At 37.6% G+C, this 20,114-nt stretch overlaps 1 protein-coding gene across 1 annotated transcript in view; it reads right to left on the bottom strand.

The window, feature by feature from the left end:
- PREX2 (phosphatidylinositol-3,4,5-trisphosphate-dependent Rac exchange factor 2) overlaps positions 1-20,114 on the bottom strand; it is a 182,658-nt gene that overhangs the window by 91,016 nt on the left and 71,528 nt on the right. The window contains exons 9-14 of the mRNA XM_009995562.1: positions 20,046-20,114; positions 16,176-16,279; positions 9,816-9,965; positions 6,872-7,016; positions 4,443-4,543; positions 427-530 (exon numbers count right to left, since the gene is read on the bottom strand). Coding sequence (XP_009993864.1) covers positions 427-530; positions 4,443-4,543; positions 6,872-7,016; positions 9,816-9,965; positions 16,176-16,279; positions 20,046-20,114 — 673 coding nt within the window. The remainder of the gene's footprint in view (positions 1-426; positions 531-4,442; positions 4,544-6,871; positions 7,017-9,815; positions 9,966-16,175; positions 16,280-20,045) is intronic.

The raw sequence follows: 20,114 nt of genomic DNA, 5'->3' as shown, positions 1-20,114 counted from the left end.
ATTGTCTGTGTTTAAACACCTACTGCTGATTGACTGCCTTGTCAAGGCACTACTAAAAGGCACTCAGATTTAAGAGAAAATTAAAAGCAATTTCCTACTTACAGATTAATATCTATTAAAATGGACTAAAAAATACAATAGACTGAAACACAAGCTTCAGAATCATAGGCAATGCATCCCACATATGAAACCACTAAATAACAAAACTAACAATTAACAAACTTTAATTTTGTATTTAAAATTTTTAGCAACAGGCCAAAATCTACCTTTAAAAACAGAAAACTGAATTTGTTTCACATAAACATATAGACAGGCAAGTGTGAAGAGATGTTATTTATCCTAGCATAATACTTTACATTATTTTTCAAGCAGAACCTCCATTTTTATTATGTTCTTCCTAATAATAGCAACTCCTCTATTCCATACCTTAGAGATCACATCCTGCATCTCGTTTCTGGGGTAATATGTTCCATCATCGTATCGGAATCTGTACAGCATGTGTTCAGGTTTGAATTGGTGCTTATCTGTAACTAAATTTTTTTAAAAGTCATGTACTGTTGGGTGACTCTCTGAAGCAAATAGCAAGAAAGAAGTGGGTCAGCATCATTTATTCTAATAACAGCTCATTACACAGCAATAGGTAGATTTGAGACCAGAAGGGCAGAAAGCCCAACTAGATTATCTACTCTAAGTTTCTTTATGTCACTGGTGACATCATTTCCCACAATGTTTAAGTAGTCCAGAAAAAAAACAAAAAAACTCCAGTCACAAGGCAGAAAATAAAGACAGACAGGTAGGGAATAGTCTGAAAAATTAGGCACTCAAACCTGTTCTAGTTTTCAGCACCTTTTGCAAAGCTTAACAAGCAAATAGCCAAATAAAGCTTCTTTTGCAACTATTCATACTGTCGTTCCACATTATTCTCTAACTCTAGCAGAGGCCAATCTCAGGTCAGTCAAAAAGAAACAAACCCTCTAGAACACATTTGAGCAGTGTTGCTCTGGGGACAAAAGGAAGAGAGAACAACATCTTCTATACATGGTCAGTTGAAGGTCCTCAGTGCAAGAGACTTGTAATCATTATGGAGGTGTTGACTATCCATATCCCCAAAGACTCATGAAAAAGGATCTTAATGTGGATTTCCAGAGTTTCACAAGATTCCAACAACAACCTCATAATTTCAACTGTCCAATCAAAATAGTCATATGATACAACACAAAACTTCTCCTGGAAGTGGTACTACTGTAAGTCTTTCTGAAAAAACCCTGATACATTTGATGGCTCAGGAGAGCATTAGGCACTAGCACCACCCTAGGATAACGGTCTTGTATTAATTACTGTTTTGCCTGCAGATGTAAGCTTAATTTTGAAACTAAATTTGCATGTAATCAACTGATAAAGGCGGTTACTGTAATGTCTTCATTAATCAGAGTAACACACGTGACAGTGTTCAGTAATTCTTCTATGCATGCCTTCCTACACCAAGTGATTAAGCCATCATTCCTTATTCTCTTAAAAAATTTAGTTAGGCACCATCAACTTTGTATAGCAAGATACCTTCTGTCTGCATCATTTTTCATGCTCCTTCAAGCTCTTCAGTACTTTCATACATCATTTGATACATGGAAATAAAAACTGGACTTCATATATTAAGTGGTTTCACCAGTGTCATGTGCAAGAGCAAAATAACTTCTATACCTGTATTTGATATATATATACATACTGACAGTAAAGACCAGGGCACTATTACAATTGACTTGAACTGATAGTTCACGCTAAGGTGAGTATCCAAAATAATCACTAAGCTCTTTCATGTTTCATTGCTTCTCAATACATCATATACAGCCTGCAAAATTTTCACATATAATGCCTAGTATAACTATCAAAATTAATTTTAATCGAGACCATTTAACTCAGAAAAAAAGACACCTCCTAGTTCTGTAATTAAAAATAATTTCCTATTGTTGGATTAAAAAAAAAAATGTATTACACTAGATCAGCATACATTAAAAGTTTTTAAAACCAAAGCCACCACCAGGACAGTATTGCCTTAGGCCAGACTGTTCCTCGCTGTTCTAGAAATGCCCAGGGAAGGAACCAGGACTGCAAAGCACCTTTCCACCCTTGCATGCCCATGATGAACAGAGCAGGCTCTGCCCTACAAGGAACAGAAGAACCATCCTGTCTTTGCAGCCCCTACTTATACACAGTCCTCCAGAAACTAAGGGAGCAGGTCCACAGAGCTGGCACATCCTGAGCTCTGGGAAGCAAGGAAATTAGACAAGGATGCTTATGACTACAGTATTGTGTAAAATAACATGTATAAGCAGGGAATGCTGTGAGGTAAGCTGTAAATCATTATTTGGGTTTTTTTGGAGGGTTGTTTTCTATGATATGGATGTGATTTGACTTGTTCTATTCAAGAGGATGGATAGAATATCAGCTACTGGTCTAACTTGGAAACCTTAAAAAATTATCAAAACATTTAGCTTACTGTATATTTTTCCTTTTCTCCAGAATCAGCTCTACATTTGCAAGGCCACAGTTTCAAACACTTAAGAAACTGGGAAAACACTCAGATCAGCACATCATTCCAGGAAACTGTGCAGCCACATAAATACCAATTAATTTTAAAACTATCTGATATTCAGAATATTTTTGTAACTACAAAGCTCATTACTGCCTCAAGAGGAAGCTGCCATCTCTAATTATGAGCAGCAAGTGACTGGACAAAGTATCGCAGTTCATTGACTGATGTAAGTAATCTCATGTATTAGAGAATGCCACCACTTGGATTTAAACATACAAACAGAGCTTTCTCTTTTCGAAACGGAAGGAAAAAACAAGCAAAATTCATAACTTTTCTACTTTCAAAAGTTCACATAGCAGGAAGCAAAACAATGTCCATCACAACATGGCTCTGACATTGCCAGAATGAACCCCTGTACAGTGAAAATAACATCCAGTACAGTTCCTATGCAAAATCTAACAAAGCCCTCTACAGCATTTGCAATGTGAGTAACTAAGCCAAACTTTCTTCCTCCCTTGCTCTATCAGTGAAAAGAGATGGTTCATTCAACTTTATTTTAAGAATTCTATTTTCACTGAACTACAGCTGGATCCTCTATTCAAAGTAGCATGTCTGGCTCACATTTCTATGCTCTAATATAATTACCCTTTTATCTCATGAAATTACACAATATTAATTTAACTCTGTATTGAGAAAGTCTATTAGTGTATTTGGGATATAAACTGCAAGATCAGGCAACAAAATAATTCTATTAAGAACAATTCTGTGTCTGTAGTAAACATAATAACATCTGACATTTGAAGGATGGTGGAGGAAAAGAATGTAGACTGACATTAAAGAATTAAAGACTACGTGGCCAATGATGAATAAACTTTATATTTTTCCTCCTACTCTGCATATGTGTAAAATGCACATAGCTAACTGGCACTCTGTTACTCCCACTTTCTTTCCAGACAAGGACATCGAAAACATCACAGCAAGAACTTAAATTATTAAATTAACTGCTGGCTGAAGTATTAAAATGTATATTATCAATTATTCCATATAAAGTTACAAGCTGGATCTATGCTGGAGCAGTAGCTAACTTCACAACTGTTTCACTATTTATTTATTTTATTTATTAAGTGATTGTACCTATTGTAAGCCAAACGTGCCTTCTAAAACTGAAGTTTCTCCATTGCACTTACATGGTCCTGTTGGACTATACCTTGGAAAAGGCACTGAGATGAGGGCCTGCTCTCATAAGAGAAATACGGTGTCAATGCAAATTATCTCCAGAAATCAAACCACCTTATTGGCTCAAAAATGGAACCATTTCAGTGATACTTCTCTCCACAATAGGCTAAACACAGATAGTTGACTGACAGTTTCAGCATAAAAATACCAGTTTTACTAAGTGCACAATGTAGTGAAAATAAGGCCTTAAAATTCAAATCATTAAACTGTTGCGTTCTGGGTTGGATTCTACCAGTTCCACTTATAATAACTAATGGATGAACATGCACATTTGTCAACAGCCAACTCTGACTCCATCTCTTGCACAATTTTTAGTTGAGCAAGTATGCCTAAAAAGCCTGGCCTTAATAAAAGGTTTAAATCCTTAAAAGCTGTCAAACATTCTCCGTTCCCTCAGAATGTATTTTTGCTTACAAGACACTAGCATTGTTTCTCTAGGTCCCTTGTCTGCAATGTTGTGATCCCAACAGCATAGACACAATCTGATTAAACCCATGGAGCTTCTCCCAGTAATCTGCTAGGCATTGACAATGGCTCCAAGAGGTCCCTGCAAGGATATAATGCAGATTCAACAAGCTGTCTTAACAAGAGCATATTTTTTGTCAAACAAAATTAAGTCCACCCGAATTACAAAAATTACCTTGAAAACAACTAAGTTAAAGCTAGTTATATTTACCATGATGGATAATGCCGTTCTCTAACAAAGCTTGGCCAAGATGAACACCTTCTTCAGATTTGTGTATCTCTCCAATTTCCAGCAACCAGGACACAAATTCACTGAATTAAAAACACACAAAAAACAAATGTGAAATGTTATACAACCACATCTTCTACATTTCCCTCACAGTTACTAGTGCTTCTTACTATCCTAGTAAGTGATTCTAAAGCCTAATGATCTTCAGAATGCCATTTTACCTTTAGTAAACCCACTCATTTCAACTTTTTTATTATTTCAACATAAATATATACGGTTTCTCTTGAGATGTCTTTTCTGTCCAGAAGCTTAACCATTAGCAAGTTTGCTGATGATGCCAAACTGGGAGGTGCTGTTGACTCTCTCAAAGGACAACAGGCATCCCAGAGGCATTTAGATAGATTAATGGTAATCATTAACAGCATGAAATTTAACAAGTCTAAATGTTGGATCCTTCACCCAGGACAGAGTAATGCCAGGCACAAGTACAAATGGAGAGAGTGGCTGGAGAGCAGCCCTGCAGAAAGGGATCTGGGGGTGCTGGTCCCAGCAAGCTCAATACAAAACAGCCATGTGCCCTGGCAGCCAAGAGGGCAAACCCCATCCTGGGGTGCATGAAACACAGTGTGACCAGCCAGTCAAGACAGGTGATCATCCCACTGCATTCAGCGTTGGTGCAGTCTCACCTGGGGTACTGTGTGCAGTTCTGGGCCCCACAATTTCAGAAGGATGTGAAGGTCCCTGAATGCCCCCAGAGGAGGGCAACAAAAGCAGTGAAAGAGCTGGAAGGAATTTCCTATGAGGAGCAGCTGAGGACTTTGAGCTTGTCTAGTTTGGAGAAGAGAAGATGGAGGGGTGAGCTCATTGCTCTATACAGCTTCTTAAGAAGGGTACATGGAGAGGGAGGTGCTGAGCTCTTCTCCCTGGGATGCAGCAACAGGACTTACAGGAATGGTTCAAAGCTGCACCAAAGGAGGTTCAGATTGAACATCAGGAATCATCTCGTTACCAAGAGGGTGGTTAGACACTAGAACAAGCTTCCTAGGGAGATGGTCAATCCTTCAAGCCTGTCAGTGTTTAAGAGGCATTTGGACTATGTCTTTAAAAATATGTTTTAACTTTCGGTCAGCCCTGAAGAGGTCAGGCAGGTAGGCAGATGATCATTGGAGGTCCCTTCCAACTGAACTATCCAATCCTATTCTATCCTATCTCCATGGATTTTGGGATTTCCTAGAGTAGAATAGCCAAATGTGACCAGACTGTCACAACATAAGACAAATCCAGGCACACCTACCACACCTGCCCAGGGCAAATACACCTTGAAGGCAGAACATGATTGCAGGATAATAGAACACTAGGCCTGTTACTTCTGAGACGTGTCAGACACATGGCTCAACATACACATAAATTATATAGTGCATGTGCAGGAAACACCTGACTTCTTTCACAATAAACCTGATGCAATTCAGAGGCATCAAATTTATAGCACGTAAGATACTTGCATGTGTGTTACAAATCAAGAGAACAGTGTGGTGAGGAAGTGCAACATTCACATTTGTGAGTTTTAACTGGTGAGACAGCACAGAAAAGAAGCTGTTTGACAGTAGGCTTAAACATTTCATACATGGCTCCTCACCATGAGTGTATTCTTTACCTGCTGCCAATAATTCACTGAGGGTTTCAATTCTCACCAGCTATGACAAAGAGTACATGAAAACCTCCCCAAGTTTCTTTTCCACTTTTGAACACAGCAGTGAGTATCTTCACCATAATTTTGTATATAAAACAGTCACTCTACTTTATAGAAATACTTCCCATGCTTGACTGTCCCACAGTCAAATTAAGTAAGTGATAACCTCTCCATCCTCCAAACTACTTTTTTGTCATATTCACATTTTTAGGACATATATTGCTTTCTCCTCTTCCATTTAGTCTTCTTAAGGTATAGGTATAATATGACATTCTAAAGATCCTCCTGACAACAGGAGTAGATTTTTAAACATGTAAACTGTTTTCTTAAAATCTTTTTCTGACATTCAGGCAAGAGGAGGGCAGAAACGGTTTTAGAAACAGTTTTTAAGTGGAATAAAGCAAATTTTATCATTTAACTAGATATTTCAGAGACAAAATTAAGCAAGTTAGAAATTATTTATGTAAAGAAATTCTTTTATTCAATGCTTTTTTATATATTCAACATGCCTTTGCAGAATTGTCCCTTTCAAAAGCTACTCTGGAATATGAATACACATCCATAAATTTCTGGCAGAACAATTTCCATTTTGGCTACATTCTGGGAGGCAAACAGGCATAACAGACTTGACAAATAAAGCGTCGTTTCCGCAGAATACCAAAGAAGATTTTAAATGGGTTTTTAGTTGGTTAAAATTTATGCTATAATATGCATATAATACCTTCCAAGAAAGCATTTGGGGAAAGTGGTTAATTTCCTCTTCCTGTCTTTGATGAGATTCCCTTGTTTGCACATCATTTTGTACAGTCTTTCGCCTTGCTCGGAGATCATCACCCAAGTGTCCTGTTCCATGCCCAATTTCAAACCTGCCAAAAATGCATTAAAATTTTACCAAGTGATATTGCAATTGTATTTCAGTATCTTCCCCAAAACGGAGAACCAATACCAAGATTCTACGTACAAAAATGGGAAAGGAACTGCTTCCATTATTTTTCTCAGAATCAAGATTAATCTACAAACATCTAATATTCATAAAGTATCACCAAATGTTATCAATAATTTCCTCATAGTCAAGTTAAATTGTTACTGAAAATATAGCCCAGCAAGCCCCAGCTATATGGCATATTCAATCTGTAGTTAAGTGCTTTTTTCCTGCTCTTCATGCTGTATTTACCTCATTTGTGGATCAATACAATTTGTCATACTGTGTGAGATGTGGGGTCTACAGCCCCACTACGAAGAAAAGCATGGGCAAGCACAGCATGATGAGAAGGGAGTCACTCACAACAAGCCTCACTCCTAGCACAAGAGATCTGGCAAGTGCGTTCATTGAGACCCCTCCTAGAGTACTTGAGACCCCACCTGGAGTACTGTGTCCAGTTTTAGGGTCCCAAACATAAGAAGACCTGTTGGAGGAAGTCCAGAAGAGGGCCATGACAATGATCATTGCTGGAGCACCTCTCCTGGGGAGACAGGCTGAGAGAGTTGCTGAGCCTGGAGAAGAGAGTGCCCTGGGGAGACCCTATAGTGGCCTTCCAGTACCTGACGGGGCCCACAGTAAAGCTTGGGAGGGACTTTTCCCCAGCGAGGGTAGTGATAGGACAAAGGGTAATGGTTTTAAACTGAAAAAGGGAAGATTTAGGTTAGCTATTGGGAAGAAATTCTTCACTATGAGGGTGGTGAGACACTGGCACAGGTTACCCAGAGATGCTGTGGATGCTCTCTTTCTGGAATTTTTCACAGCAAGGTTGGATGGGGCTTTGAGCTACTGGGAGGTGTTCCTGCCCAAGCAGGAGGTTGGAACTAAATGGTCTTGAAGGTCCCTTCCAATGCAAACTAGTCTGTGATTCTGCGATTCATTTGATTTTGTTGGTCTCAGACTTGCAAAGGAGGTAAAACACTGTTCTCACATGTGCAGTCACTTAGACTTTAGTGTAATTGCCTCTATATATATGCACATATTAACAGACTCCATGTCTTATTAAATAAATGTACAATCAAAGCATCTTCATGCTCACAGTTAATAGGAAAGTGTTTATAGATACACTTAGATCAAAAATTTTAATTCCAAAGAGAATACTGTTTGGTTCCTGGGTCATTTGGCAACCTACCTGTGATTAAGTTGATGTATCCTGCTTTGTAAGAGGTGTTTATAGAGATATTTTGAAAAAAAATCACTGTGCTGAAGGAGATGGATAAATTTATAAGTTGATAGACTAAAAGAGATATTTGAGAAATAGTTTTGAAGGTTCTATGATACAAACTGAATTTAAGTGCGTAACAAATCCACTCCTGCACTGTCTTTTGTGGTTGTCTCCTTGATGCAAAGCCACTGTAAACATTAGGATTTGAACAATTCCCCAGGATGCTAAAATCCTAAGTCATGGCTTGAGTTTGAGAAAGCTAGCTCAGACCTCAATCTTGCCACAGCTTAGATCAAACTCACCACTACCAGCTGCTCAACAGGGCAGTGTGAAATAGAATGGCTACCTCAACATGAAATGCTCCCACTTAGTCTTTCTTACCTAAAGGTATCAAGAGTCTAAGGGAGCCAAGAAACTTAACAGCACAGTGGGATTTGTTAAAAATCTTTTTAGCTAGATTCAGACAAGGCCCTACATAGAAGCAGACAAACCTGGTTTCTGTAGTATTTGATACCACATCAATTTTTCAGTTACTACTTTAAAATGTCAAAGTTTTAGATCTCCAAGGCATTTTTTTAACTTTTCTCCTAGTAATTCCTGTTGGTACTATAAATTAGGCAGTGTTCAGACAACCTAGTAGAAACTCTGGTCCTATGGCAGATGTTCTACAAACATCCAGTATTCAACTTTAAAGGATCAAACAACATTTTCTTAGTCTCCATTTACAACAGCGGCATGAAACAACAGCTACTACAACAGGCCACAGAAATCCACACAGATCAGAGAAAGAATCCCAGATCTAACTGCATGGTTTTATTTTCTTTCAATATCAAGGGTCTAAACATCATTACTGGTTAGGATATTTTAGCTTGCAAATGAAATTAGCTCTAGAAGATGATGATGCATCATTTTTCCCTGATTCTACTTTATGCTGGGTTCACCTTGAATACATTAAGTTATTTGTGGTCACATTTGAGATCAGGAATATATTTCATCATGTATTCTTCCCTCTTAATTAAGTTATGCACAGGGATAGTTATTTGCCAGCAGTCATTTCTTACTTACTTGGGTAGGGAAGCATAGATCCAAGGGGTTGTGGGCAGATTTTGTACGAATTCATGTTGGATCATCTGCATGAAGATCCAACACAGAAAACCTGCTCATGTCAGGGATTCAAATGTCCAGATACAAAAGGGAAACAACGCATACAAATCCCACAAGGCATTTAAGATTGACCCTCATATACTACAAGCCACAATAGCACACAGGCCTCAAGGAAAGTATTACTATTTTTACTGGTTAAAGATAATAATAGATTAAATCATCAGTCCATTTCCAAAACAGCTTTCACTTCTAACATACATGATTCAACCATTATGCCCTTCCCACGACAAGTTTGATTTATTTTTTCCAAGCTGGTATTCATAAACCTTCAGCTGAACCTGACACCACAGTTTGCCTAGCATTCAAAAACCACTATGGCTTTCTGGCTAAACAATACAAGGAAGTTTATTAACCTACCTTTTCTTCTCTCTCGCTCTTTCAAAATAGCTTCCAGCCATTCTTGCTTCTCTTCAGGGGTTTTTGCCATGCATACAAACCATTTGTTCTTTGCTGTGTTGTGGATCTTCCAGCCATTAATAACAGTGTGGCCACTGCTGTGATAGTCAGCTGGGAATAGATAAAATGGCTTATAGAGCAACTCTTAACAAACCAATTTATTCTAATTATTAAAAACTCATCATTATAGATAAAGCTCAGGAAACATAGAAGAACAGAAGTGAATTTAAAGTTATCTGTGCCACTTGTGGACTATTTTATAAGTTAATGAGCTGTACTTTTAACTTTTAGTAAATAATGTCATTTTTACAATGTAACAGAATTGCCTAGCATATGAAGAAGGTATAAACTCAACTCTAAAACCAGAATTGCCTAGCATATGAAGAAGGTATAAAGGTATAGGCAGAGTCCTATTAAAAGAACAAATCACAGTACTTGGAGTGCTTTTGTTTGTCTCAAACTGTCATAAATGATTCCTTTAAAAGAGGCATTGCAGCTTTGCTGCTGAAATTACTTTGAACAGCTGTGTTAATTGAATGATTTACTATTAAATTTTTAAAAGACTAAATATACAGGGGAAAAATACAATTTCAGTTTGAAGACTGAGCAAGTAATTGTATTTGATGTACCTTCACTGGTTACCTAAATAAAGAAATATACACATTTACTTGTTTACACACAAGCAAATATAATACAAGAGCTACTATGACTTAAAAAAATGCATCAACTAAACGTGTGCATTTTTAAATATGTTCGTAACAATTCTTATGTTCTGTATGCACATTACAGGAGACAGGTAACAACCGCTGATCTTAGATACCTTGAGCTTCTGACTCAAAATGCAAACTGCTATGCAGACAATTTACTACATATTACTCTTTATCACGTTAGGTCATAAATGTTATTCAGAAATTAGCTTAACAGACTTCCTCTCCAAAACTAACACCATTGAAAAATCTTCACTATGTTACGTGCATTTCCTGGGGGAATATCTGTGATTATCATGTGTCCCATGATAAAAAAAAAGGGGTTTTTTTGCACAAAATACAGATTGAAACTAGAATTAGCAATTTTTTTCCAAAATATTAAAAAAACAAAGGTCAACATTCTTTCGCCATGAATTTTCATTAAAAGGCAAGAAAGTCCTTCAGCCAGTCCTAAACTTCTAAAATAAGTACAGAGCTTTTTATTTAACTCAACCCTGTTTAGGATAATGAGATGGAATTTTCTGAAACTGAAATCCATGTTGAAATGCTTGCTAAGATTTATCATAAACCTCAGCAGACATGCTAGCATCCTTTCAATAACTCTTGCATTTTAATTAGATGGAAAGGAGCCAAGTTTTGTATACCAGGCTGGGAAATGTCAGGACCTACTAGAAAATCATGAGACTGATGTCTAATTTCTAAACCAACAAAACTTCCTTGTACTCAAAGTGTATAAAAAAGAGCAAGCAAGTCTATGAGAGGGAAAAAAAAATAAAGTTAATTATTTTTGCAACATCATGTTTGTACCACTTACCTATTTACCATATTTTTATTCACATAACCTATGCATAATATCCTTTGTCCCTTTAAAAACTCTGTTTCCTGAAAACTAGCCATTAAATCATGCATGCACTGTCAGAAAATCAGAGTCAAAAGTCAGGGAAAAGAAAGAAGTCCCAGACAGAAGCCATCAGCTGACAGACCACAGCATTTTGGAGATCAGGGACAGAAGGGCTACTACAGAAAGGGGAGTTAATGTTTCTTTGTACTATTTAAGCATATACTTACAAAGCTTGCAATATGGCACTAGCTGCAGCTTTTTGTTTATTTATTAAGTTAGAGGTTAAGAAATACAAACCTACAGGGTGATATTTTTCCTGTGATCTTCCTCTGTTACCGCACATCTGTTTATCACAACACCCATTTTTGATACGGAAATATTATGATTCCTTATGCAGTGAACTGTAGCAGTTAAAATTGTGGCCAAAAATTTACAAAATTATGGCTTAGACTCACAAATTTATTTAGATGCTCCCATCTCACTCTGGACAGAAATTTGGAGTCAACCTAGTAGTCTAATTCAGAAAAAATGGCTCATCCAGCCACTTGAATATTTCAATGCAGAAATACCATTTTAAACATATAGCTGCCTTGGCATCTGAAGTTCTGCAACTGCAGGGCCAAAAGCATGAACAGTTTCACAACATGTATCTCATGCCACTACAAACTCACTGAATTCTGTGAAAAGCCCCATCACCAAGCTAGGAACTAAGTCTGCCTAATGTATACAGATGACAATGAGTTCAGGTGGAGGCAAATGGGTAGTTAATGCCCAGTTTTGCAATAGAAACCCACTCCTATGATGTCCAGCTTGACCCCAACTTTTGCCTTTAACTGCAACACCCCTGCTTGCTCTTTTGCTCCCCATACTCCTCAGGATTACCATCATCTGCAAGGCTCCCATTAATAGTTCTCCCCAATACACCCACGCCTGTAGTCTCCTGAAGAGCATTTCAGCACTATGCTATCATCCCATATAAATGCATAACTTTTTTGGACTGGCTATTGGACAAAATCTGGTCAAGAGCTGCAAAAAAGCTGGATGGCAGAGGATACATACACATCTTTCACCACAAGGCAATCACTGCTGCCAGTCAGGCTAGAAGAGTGATTTGCAAACCCAACCTAAAAGTCTGTGAAGGAGGAAAATCATGAGACTTCAAGTTGCTCCAGGCAAAGTCTGAACAAGCATGCTTAACAAATCCTTAAGCCCCCAGCTTCCCAAGAAAATGTGATGCAAGATGGCATAATCTTCTAATGATACTTGGCAATACATTTAAGCTTGTGATTTGAACTGTAATATATTGTTCAAAATTCAAGACTCTAACCTTTGAGAGATGAATATCAAGCAATTTATTACAGAGACATTCAATAGAATTTTTTTATTTTCTTAAAAAAAAAAACCTAAGAGACTTGCATATTGAAGTACTTCTAAGTTTTTCAGACTTGCACTGTTTTTTCTACTTCATACCCCATTTCAAGACAACAGGGAACAGAACTAACATAGTATATGCAACTGTAAGTCTGTTAATTCCTAAGTCTCAAGTTCTGGTCTTCATAAACTAAGTAACACTCACTTAATGGCTGGTGAGTGCCTTTAGAAATATACTTTTCCGTCAAAACTGAATTTTAAAAACTGAACAGAAAAAAAACTCTACCATAACAAGATATACATCCTTGCAACTGGTTGTGTAGCCACATTGTTTTAAGAGCACAAATAGTCTGCCCCAATAAGTAATATGTATTCCAGTTTAATCAGTGCAATAGAAAAAGGCAGAGTGCTTCATGATGCTGAAACAAGAAGGAAAGCTTCCACCAGCTGTACTGCTCAGCCAAGGCCTAATTTCACCAAAGAAAAATTACTTTGTTAATTCCTATAGGCATGTTATTAGCATGACAATAAGCCACACTGGGAATCTGTTTCCTATTTCTATGCTTCTGTTTACATATACCAAAGACTACATTCCTACATCTATCAATGCTGAGAGCAAACACTCTCAGTTATCCTGTTCCCTGGAGCTTTGTGTTCCCTTATACTAAGTGAGCAGAATATCCCAAAATGTACAGTAAAGAACTGTGGAAGTGTCATCTAGACTCAAGTCTTTGATGCCTATAAAGAGACTCATGTAAAGCACACATGAAAGAGTCATGCCTAGATGTGAAAATATAAGCACTCTGCAGTCAGAGCTTGCACTTGAAATTAAGAATTACAGAAACTGACAGGTAATAGATGATTAAGGAGAATAATAAAATACAATAACAAACAAAACAAACAACAAAAAACACGTGCAAAGCTAACGTGAGGCTCAGATGATCAGATTACTACACTTACGAAAGAAATGAGTGAAAAAGAACACAGGAGAATAGTACTGGGTTTCAGTTCAAAGGCAGATGACTACAGAGCATGAGAACCAAGACATCTGGGTGCAACAAAGGAGAACAGTACAGACACCAAGACAGAGGAAGGTTACAGAAGCGCATCATGACCTGAGTGAAAGAAAAAGTATCAGTGTGAAGACAGGGAATACACTTCTGGCTACAAGGAAGAAATGGGAAAGGGGTGGAAAGAAAAGGGCAGAAAGGTGACACAGGCTAGGGAAACAACAAAGACATTTCCATATTTCAAAGAGAATCATAGAAAGGAGGGATGAAATAGCAGTAATTCAAGAAAAAATAATTTTAGGACATTCAACAAACTGAAATGAAGGCGGGAAATGAGGGGATGTGGAAGAAAAAGCAGGTAAGAATAATTTAGAAATCAAAATAACCAAACCATTTACTGATGTCTCAGAGGTGTGGACAGGAGGATGGATTTTAGAAATGTCGAATATAAGAAGTGACAAGATTTGATATGGGTCAGGAGAGCAAGTGGGAAGGAAGCATGATAGTCTCCAGTATTGTCTGTGAGGTTATAGGAAATGGGGACGGTAGCAAAATTTCCTGTGGCTGGAGGAAATTAGACTACTGGTGTCTGGAACTGAGAGGAAGATGATTTGTGTTTACCCAAAGTATACTTGAAACTTAATTGAGGAAGAAAACAATAGGCAGGAAGGAAAACGGACAGTGTGAATCAGATCAAGGACTAGATAGCTAGAGCAAGGAAATGGAGAAAGCTATGACAGATTTGAGAAACCAAGGAGAGACACGGAAGGAGAAAGTAGGAAATATTTACTAAAGCCAACACTAAAAACGTGGCAATATGTAGGATCAGAACCAGTGAAAGACAGAAGGTCTAGAATTCTCTGCATATTCATCAGAAAGATCACGGGTATGAGCCTCTGTGGCCACAGTAACATGCAGAGTTGTAAGTAAAAAGATGCAGTCTTAAAAAGTAACATGATGGAAACAGAAAAACTGCCTTTTCTTTCTAAAGCATATAACAGGAAGATGAAGTAAAATAAATGAAAGGTAGTAAATACATGACATAAAAGACTGAAACACTCAACATAACAGAGTGCTCACTAAGATTTCCTATAAACAAAGCTATTAATTGGGCCAGAATACAAGTTAGAAAAGGGAAACAGCAAGATAGAGAATAGTGGATAAATTATACTCAAGTCAAAAAGCTTGATGAAATTCACTATAGTGTACCCATAGATGTCTCTAATCCACTAACTAAATCAGTGGGCCTGCTGAAGGACATAGTCCAGGACAGATGTCGAGGAGTTCTTACAAAAAATGTCTAGTACACAAAGAGCACAAATCAAGTGTGACCCCCACACACAGCGTTCTATCTTATATTCAGTATTTTCCAATAGTTTTATCGAGAGCTTTTGTGGTTCAGCAATAACATTTTGTGTTCATGGAAGCAAGGCAAGAAGCGTTGCTAGAGCTTTGGGGAACAAGACATGAATTCTGAATGCTTAATGAATTGTGGAACTAGTAGGATAAAATTCAGTACAGAAAAGAAAGTATTAGGACCTACTCTCAGACACTAGCACATTATAACGGGATAAGCACCAGGGCTGCACAACAGGATCTGGTGTGGCATTCTGGAACCCAAACTTAAAAACTGAAAAACAATGCTCTCAGAAAAGCCAACCCTGGGACCAGTAGCAGATAACCCACATGCAGCATTGTGGTAACCATTCTGTTCTACTTGGCTCCAGTGAAACTTCAGCTCTGGACACCTCCTAATACAAAAGATGCAAACAAATTGAACCCTCCCACACACCCCAAAATGCCACAGACACAAAAGGCTTTAAAAGAAGAGATGGAGAAGACATACCAGCCTTACAATAAACTCACTGCAATAAGAGCAACAGCCAAACTGCTAATTGGGAGAAATAATATATAACTCAAAGAAATTTCCTCCAGACCTACATATTTACAGTGCCACTGGAAGTTTCCCATATTTTTTTTCTTTCTTTTAGATTTCTTAAACATGTCACATTTCAGCATTTATATTGTTCAAGGTTTCATTTCAGCAGAGCTAACTTTTCCACTTGCTTTTACAAATATATCAGATACCTAGGGGTAACCTATTCCGAGAGGAAATGCTGTAAAGTGAAGTTAAATATACAATTTCAGTTGAGCAATAAATGTCAACTTATTTTATTACTCTGTTCATGTTAGCATAAACCAGCCATCTTTGACTGCCCATGTATGAAAGCAATGATGTGCTACAGAAGCAGGGGCAGACAGTCCTTTTAAGTGGCATCTTACTCCTTTCTAAGTACAAGGTGCATTCTCCATTCTCAAAGAAATCATGAAGCTGCATTTGGTTCCAAAACCTCAAAACACTGCTCTGTAAATGAGCGACACAAATACTCACCTGTTCCATCATCCACATTCTCTACTTCCATCACTTCTGTGTTTATTCTGCCCCTGAATAGGTAACGATGGCCATCTGTAGATGCTTTACTGTTCTTCAATCGCCTGACAAAAGAAATAAGAGAGGAACATGTCATCTAACACCTTTTGCTATGCTTCTGCAACGCTACCATTTATACATGTGCAATTGAGCTGTGGAAACCATTGCTGAATGGGAAATTGCTCATGCTGAAACAAAGAAGCTGGCTCTGGTAAGAGTAAGCTGCAAATTGCTGGCTGATAGGAGAGTTCATCAGCAAAGACTCATTCTGTAAATGCCCTGTTCCAACACTGAAACTTAAGATGCCTGTCCTGGTTTGAGCCAGGAGAGAACAAATTTATCTATAGTAATTTTACTTTTCTGTTAAGTTTCTTTTAAGTACCTGCACTTTCTGAAATTAACAGTATGTTTTCCAGTCTGTTTCTAGGATTGATAAGGTTTGATGGGAGAATGATATGCAAAAGGCTCTTGCTTATACTTAATCCTATATAAACCAACGTCACTGCTTAGTTCTACTAAACTTCTTGTGCACTGAAACAACAGGGAGAAAAGGGGTCACATCTGTCACCCTCCTGCAGGGAGGTGATCCAAAATTGACAAAATGAATGTTCTATCCCATACACGTCATACTCGGTATAAAATTGAAGCATCATAAGGGTCAAGCTTTCTTTCTACATGGCCAGCATCTTGGAAGGACTCCATCCACTCTTCTGCCTTTGATCCCAATCCATGCATTCCTGAATCCAGTTCCCATCTGCTGCTGAGTCCAGGATTTTCCCAGGGCTGTCCTGTAACCTCAGTTTCTGAAAATCAATGATGATCTGAATTCTGACCTTCACTCACTCCAGAGAGGTACTAATCTTCAAAAAATTACCTGCCTCTCAATTGTTACTGTCTAATGAGTAATTCCACTACACTATAAGATTTTTATTAAAAAACTGAATACTATCTTTTAAAAAAAAAACAAAAACCAATAAAACAATACAAAATAGCAGCAAGCATAAAGGTTCAGTATCACAAGTTTTTTCTCTCCAAAGTAAGGTAAATCAAATAACTCTGGTGACTTTTGTACCTATGGATTCAAATTTACCAATCCATGTTTATCCAACTCCACCAAAAAAGGAGGCTTAAAAATTACATGAAATAGCTTGCACCATAAAAACAGGACAATTTTTGTAAAATTTCCAAAATGCAAACCTCTTGTGAACAATACTCACATTACCTACTTGCTAACCAATACCTGAAGTATATCACTGGCATATCATCAATTAATTATCCACAACAAATCCTGGAACTATGTTATAAATTGAGTTATTCTCATGTCTGCAGAGGTGTCACCATGGTACCAGCCAATGACATGCAGGACATGATTGCTCAAAACTGAAGAAATCATTGACTTTTCATGTGTTTTGAGATTTTCATCCAACAGCGCATTTTAGATAGAATATGGCTACAAAAACATTTAATTTAGTGGTGGAGAAATGAAAAGATACCACATAAAAGGTAATTCAATTGTAATTGCCAGACAACAAAATCTACCAAAAATTACAAATTCTGAAAATAACATGAGTTTATTTTGAAGCAGTCTACATAAAAATGAAACTGAGCAGCTGCAGAATGGTATCCTTGAAATCATTTCAACACTACCTATAATCATGAAGTCCTTAAATTGTTCATACTCAACTGTTACAGAAGTTCTTCAATCTAAACAACAGCTGAAACTTAAAGGACTGATTCAGTATAGCTAGCAAAATATAAATTGCCTGTATACCCATATGTAAATGCTTCCCTGTCAACAGAGTAATCTATAGGAGGAAACAATATTCACTGGGGAAGATGATTTTTTAAACCTCTCTCAGCAGCTTTTTCAGTAGTAACCCACTAGAAAAAAACGCATTTCCAGCCCAGTCTGAATAAGGTCCTTTCAGAACAAGTTCAGCAGCTTTAAAATTTAGAGATTCTGTGTGTGACATTCTTGATCAATAGGGTCCTTGGTTACTTTCTACTACTACCACTTTCTTCTTCCCATACCACACACTGATGAGTCCAATATTCCAACACAATGGTTCAGCAAGTAGCTCTACATGTGCTACAGTGAATCTAACCACAAATGTATAATTAACAAAGGAGGAGAGAAAAGGGATATCCATCCCCTAGCCTCCATGTATGTATCCATCCCCAGCCACTTACGTATGATGCCATGAATGAGTATAAACTTATTTGAAAAAATAACTTTTAAAATATTTAAAACTATACTTCGGCATGATAAGCTCTATGCAAAATTTGTGTGGAAAAAATATAAACTATACAGAATAGAAGAAAACAAGGGCTGCTAACTAAATTTTTAAGGATCGATTAAAAACTGGTCTCAAAGTAATGTATTTTATGCATAAATTTCCATTTACTTTGCTGGTTGCAGTTGCATATATAAATCTGAGGTTATCGCTAGTCTACACAACACATGGATTTTATGGTACACATATATAGGAGTTCTGGTCTCTGTTACCCAACCCTCATATCTCCTTCCCTCTCACCGACCTCCACCAAGAACAGGTAGTAAGAAGAGGATGATAATCACCCACTATTTCCAAGCTAAAACAACGGGGGGAGGAGGAATTCATTCTGGTATCAGGCTGCCCAATCAGCCTTCCCATCCTCAAGCTGATGGCGCTGGATGTTCCAACATGCTGGACTGAATTAGCCAACCACCTTCATCCAGGTGCACCAAGAGTACATTTTGTTATTAACATTGCACTTGACCATTCTCTCATGCACAGTTTTCAACAGCAGCTTAGGCCAGGATCAGTCCTTTAATTTGTAACCACTGCCAAGCCAGAGCAGCGATCAAACAAATGGATATTACAGACGCAGAGAAGGACTCTCACTGGGATGTCACAGACAATCCAGGGCACAGGTAAAAGACAGTTGGAAAAACAGGACAAAGTTCACTTTCAAATCTGGAACTACTCTTGAAAATCTTACAGCACTCATACTGATCTGACGGACATGGCTGTGGTGATGATAGCAGAACCTGGATTTATGAAGCAACAGTTTCAGCAGCTGCTGACAGTTTCCTTGACTGGACACTTAGGTCAATGGTGGAGTTTCCTCTGACACTATCCACAACTGTGCAGAGGCATAGAGAAGGGTACTCTGCAGAGCTATTAGAGAGAATACTTGATGTCTATCATGTATCTAGGAATCTACCAAGGATCCATCCAGTAATATATATTCAGTGGCTACTTAAAAACAGTTTATGGATCAAAGAGACAAACTCAAGCAGTTTCAAGGACATCTATATGTAGGGGAGCCCTTACTTCTCAGAAGCCTAAGAGCACCAAACGTTAACTGCAGACACTTGTTGCTAAACTCAGGAATTTCTCCTTGCAGTGAAGAAAGCAACAGCTTTCTGGCTTTTTTCCCTGATTAGAAATACAAGGCTTGAAACTCTTCAATCTGAAAAGACTAATTTATAGCATATGCTACAGTACTAACTTGTTTTAACTAAAAATTCAGCCTGTTTACCCTTACTAGAAGAGAGTGAGGCTGTCATGTATAAGCTGTCATGGAAGGCTGACATAACAGATTTTTTTTTTTTCCCTGTACTTTACCATTTGGATGCTGTATCCACACAAAATTTTTCAAATGTTTGAATTAAATACACTTTTTTTTGGGTGATAGGTCTCATCTAAAAATGCTGACTTTTATATTGCAATTAACTGCAGTAAATACTTCGGTGTTGTTCAAATGTTCTTATGAAACAGCATCCAGAGGATTAGTTCTACCGTGAGAAAAAATCATTCTTTTTCAAAATACAAATTAATCATTTACCTGTGCTTTTTTTTGCAGTAGACCAAAAGATTATCAAAAAGAAAAAATATTCTCTCTTGGATATTTCCT

Source organism: Chaetura pelagica, unplaced genomic scaffold, assembly GCF_000747805.2.
Source record: "Chaetura pelagica isolate M959 unplaced genomic scaffold, ChaPel_1.0 scaffold83, whole genome shotgun sequence".
NCBI lineage: Eukaryota > Metazoa > Chordata > Aves > Apodiformes > Apodidae > Chaetura > Chaetura pelagica.
Note: the sequence above shows the minus strand (reverse complement) of the source record. Positions and strands in the feature narration are given on the sequence as shown.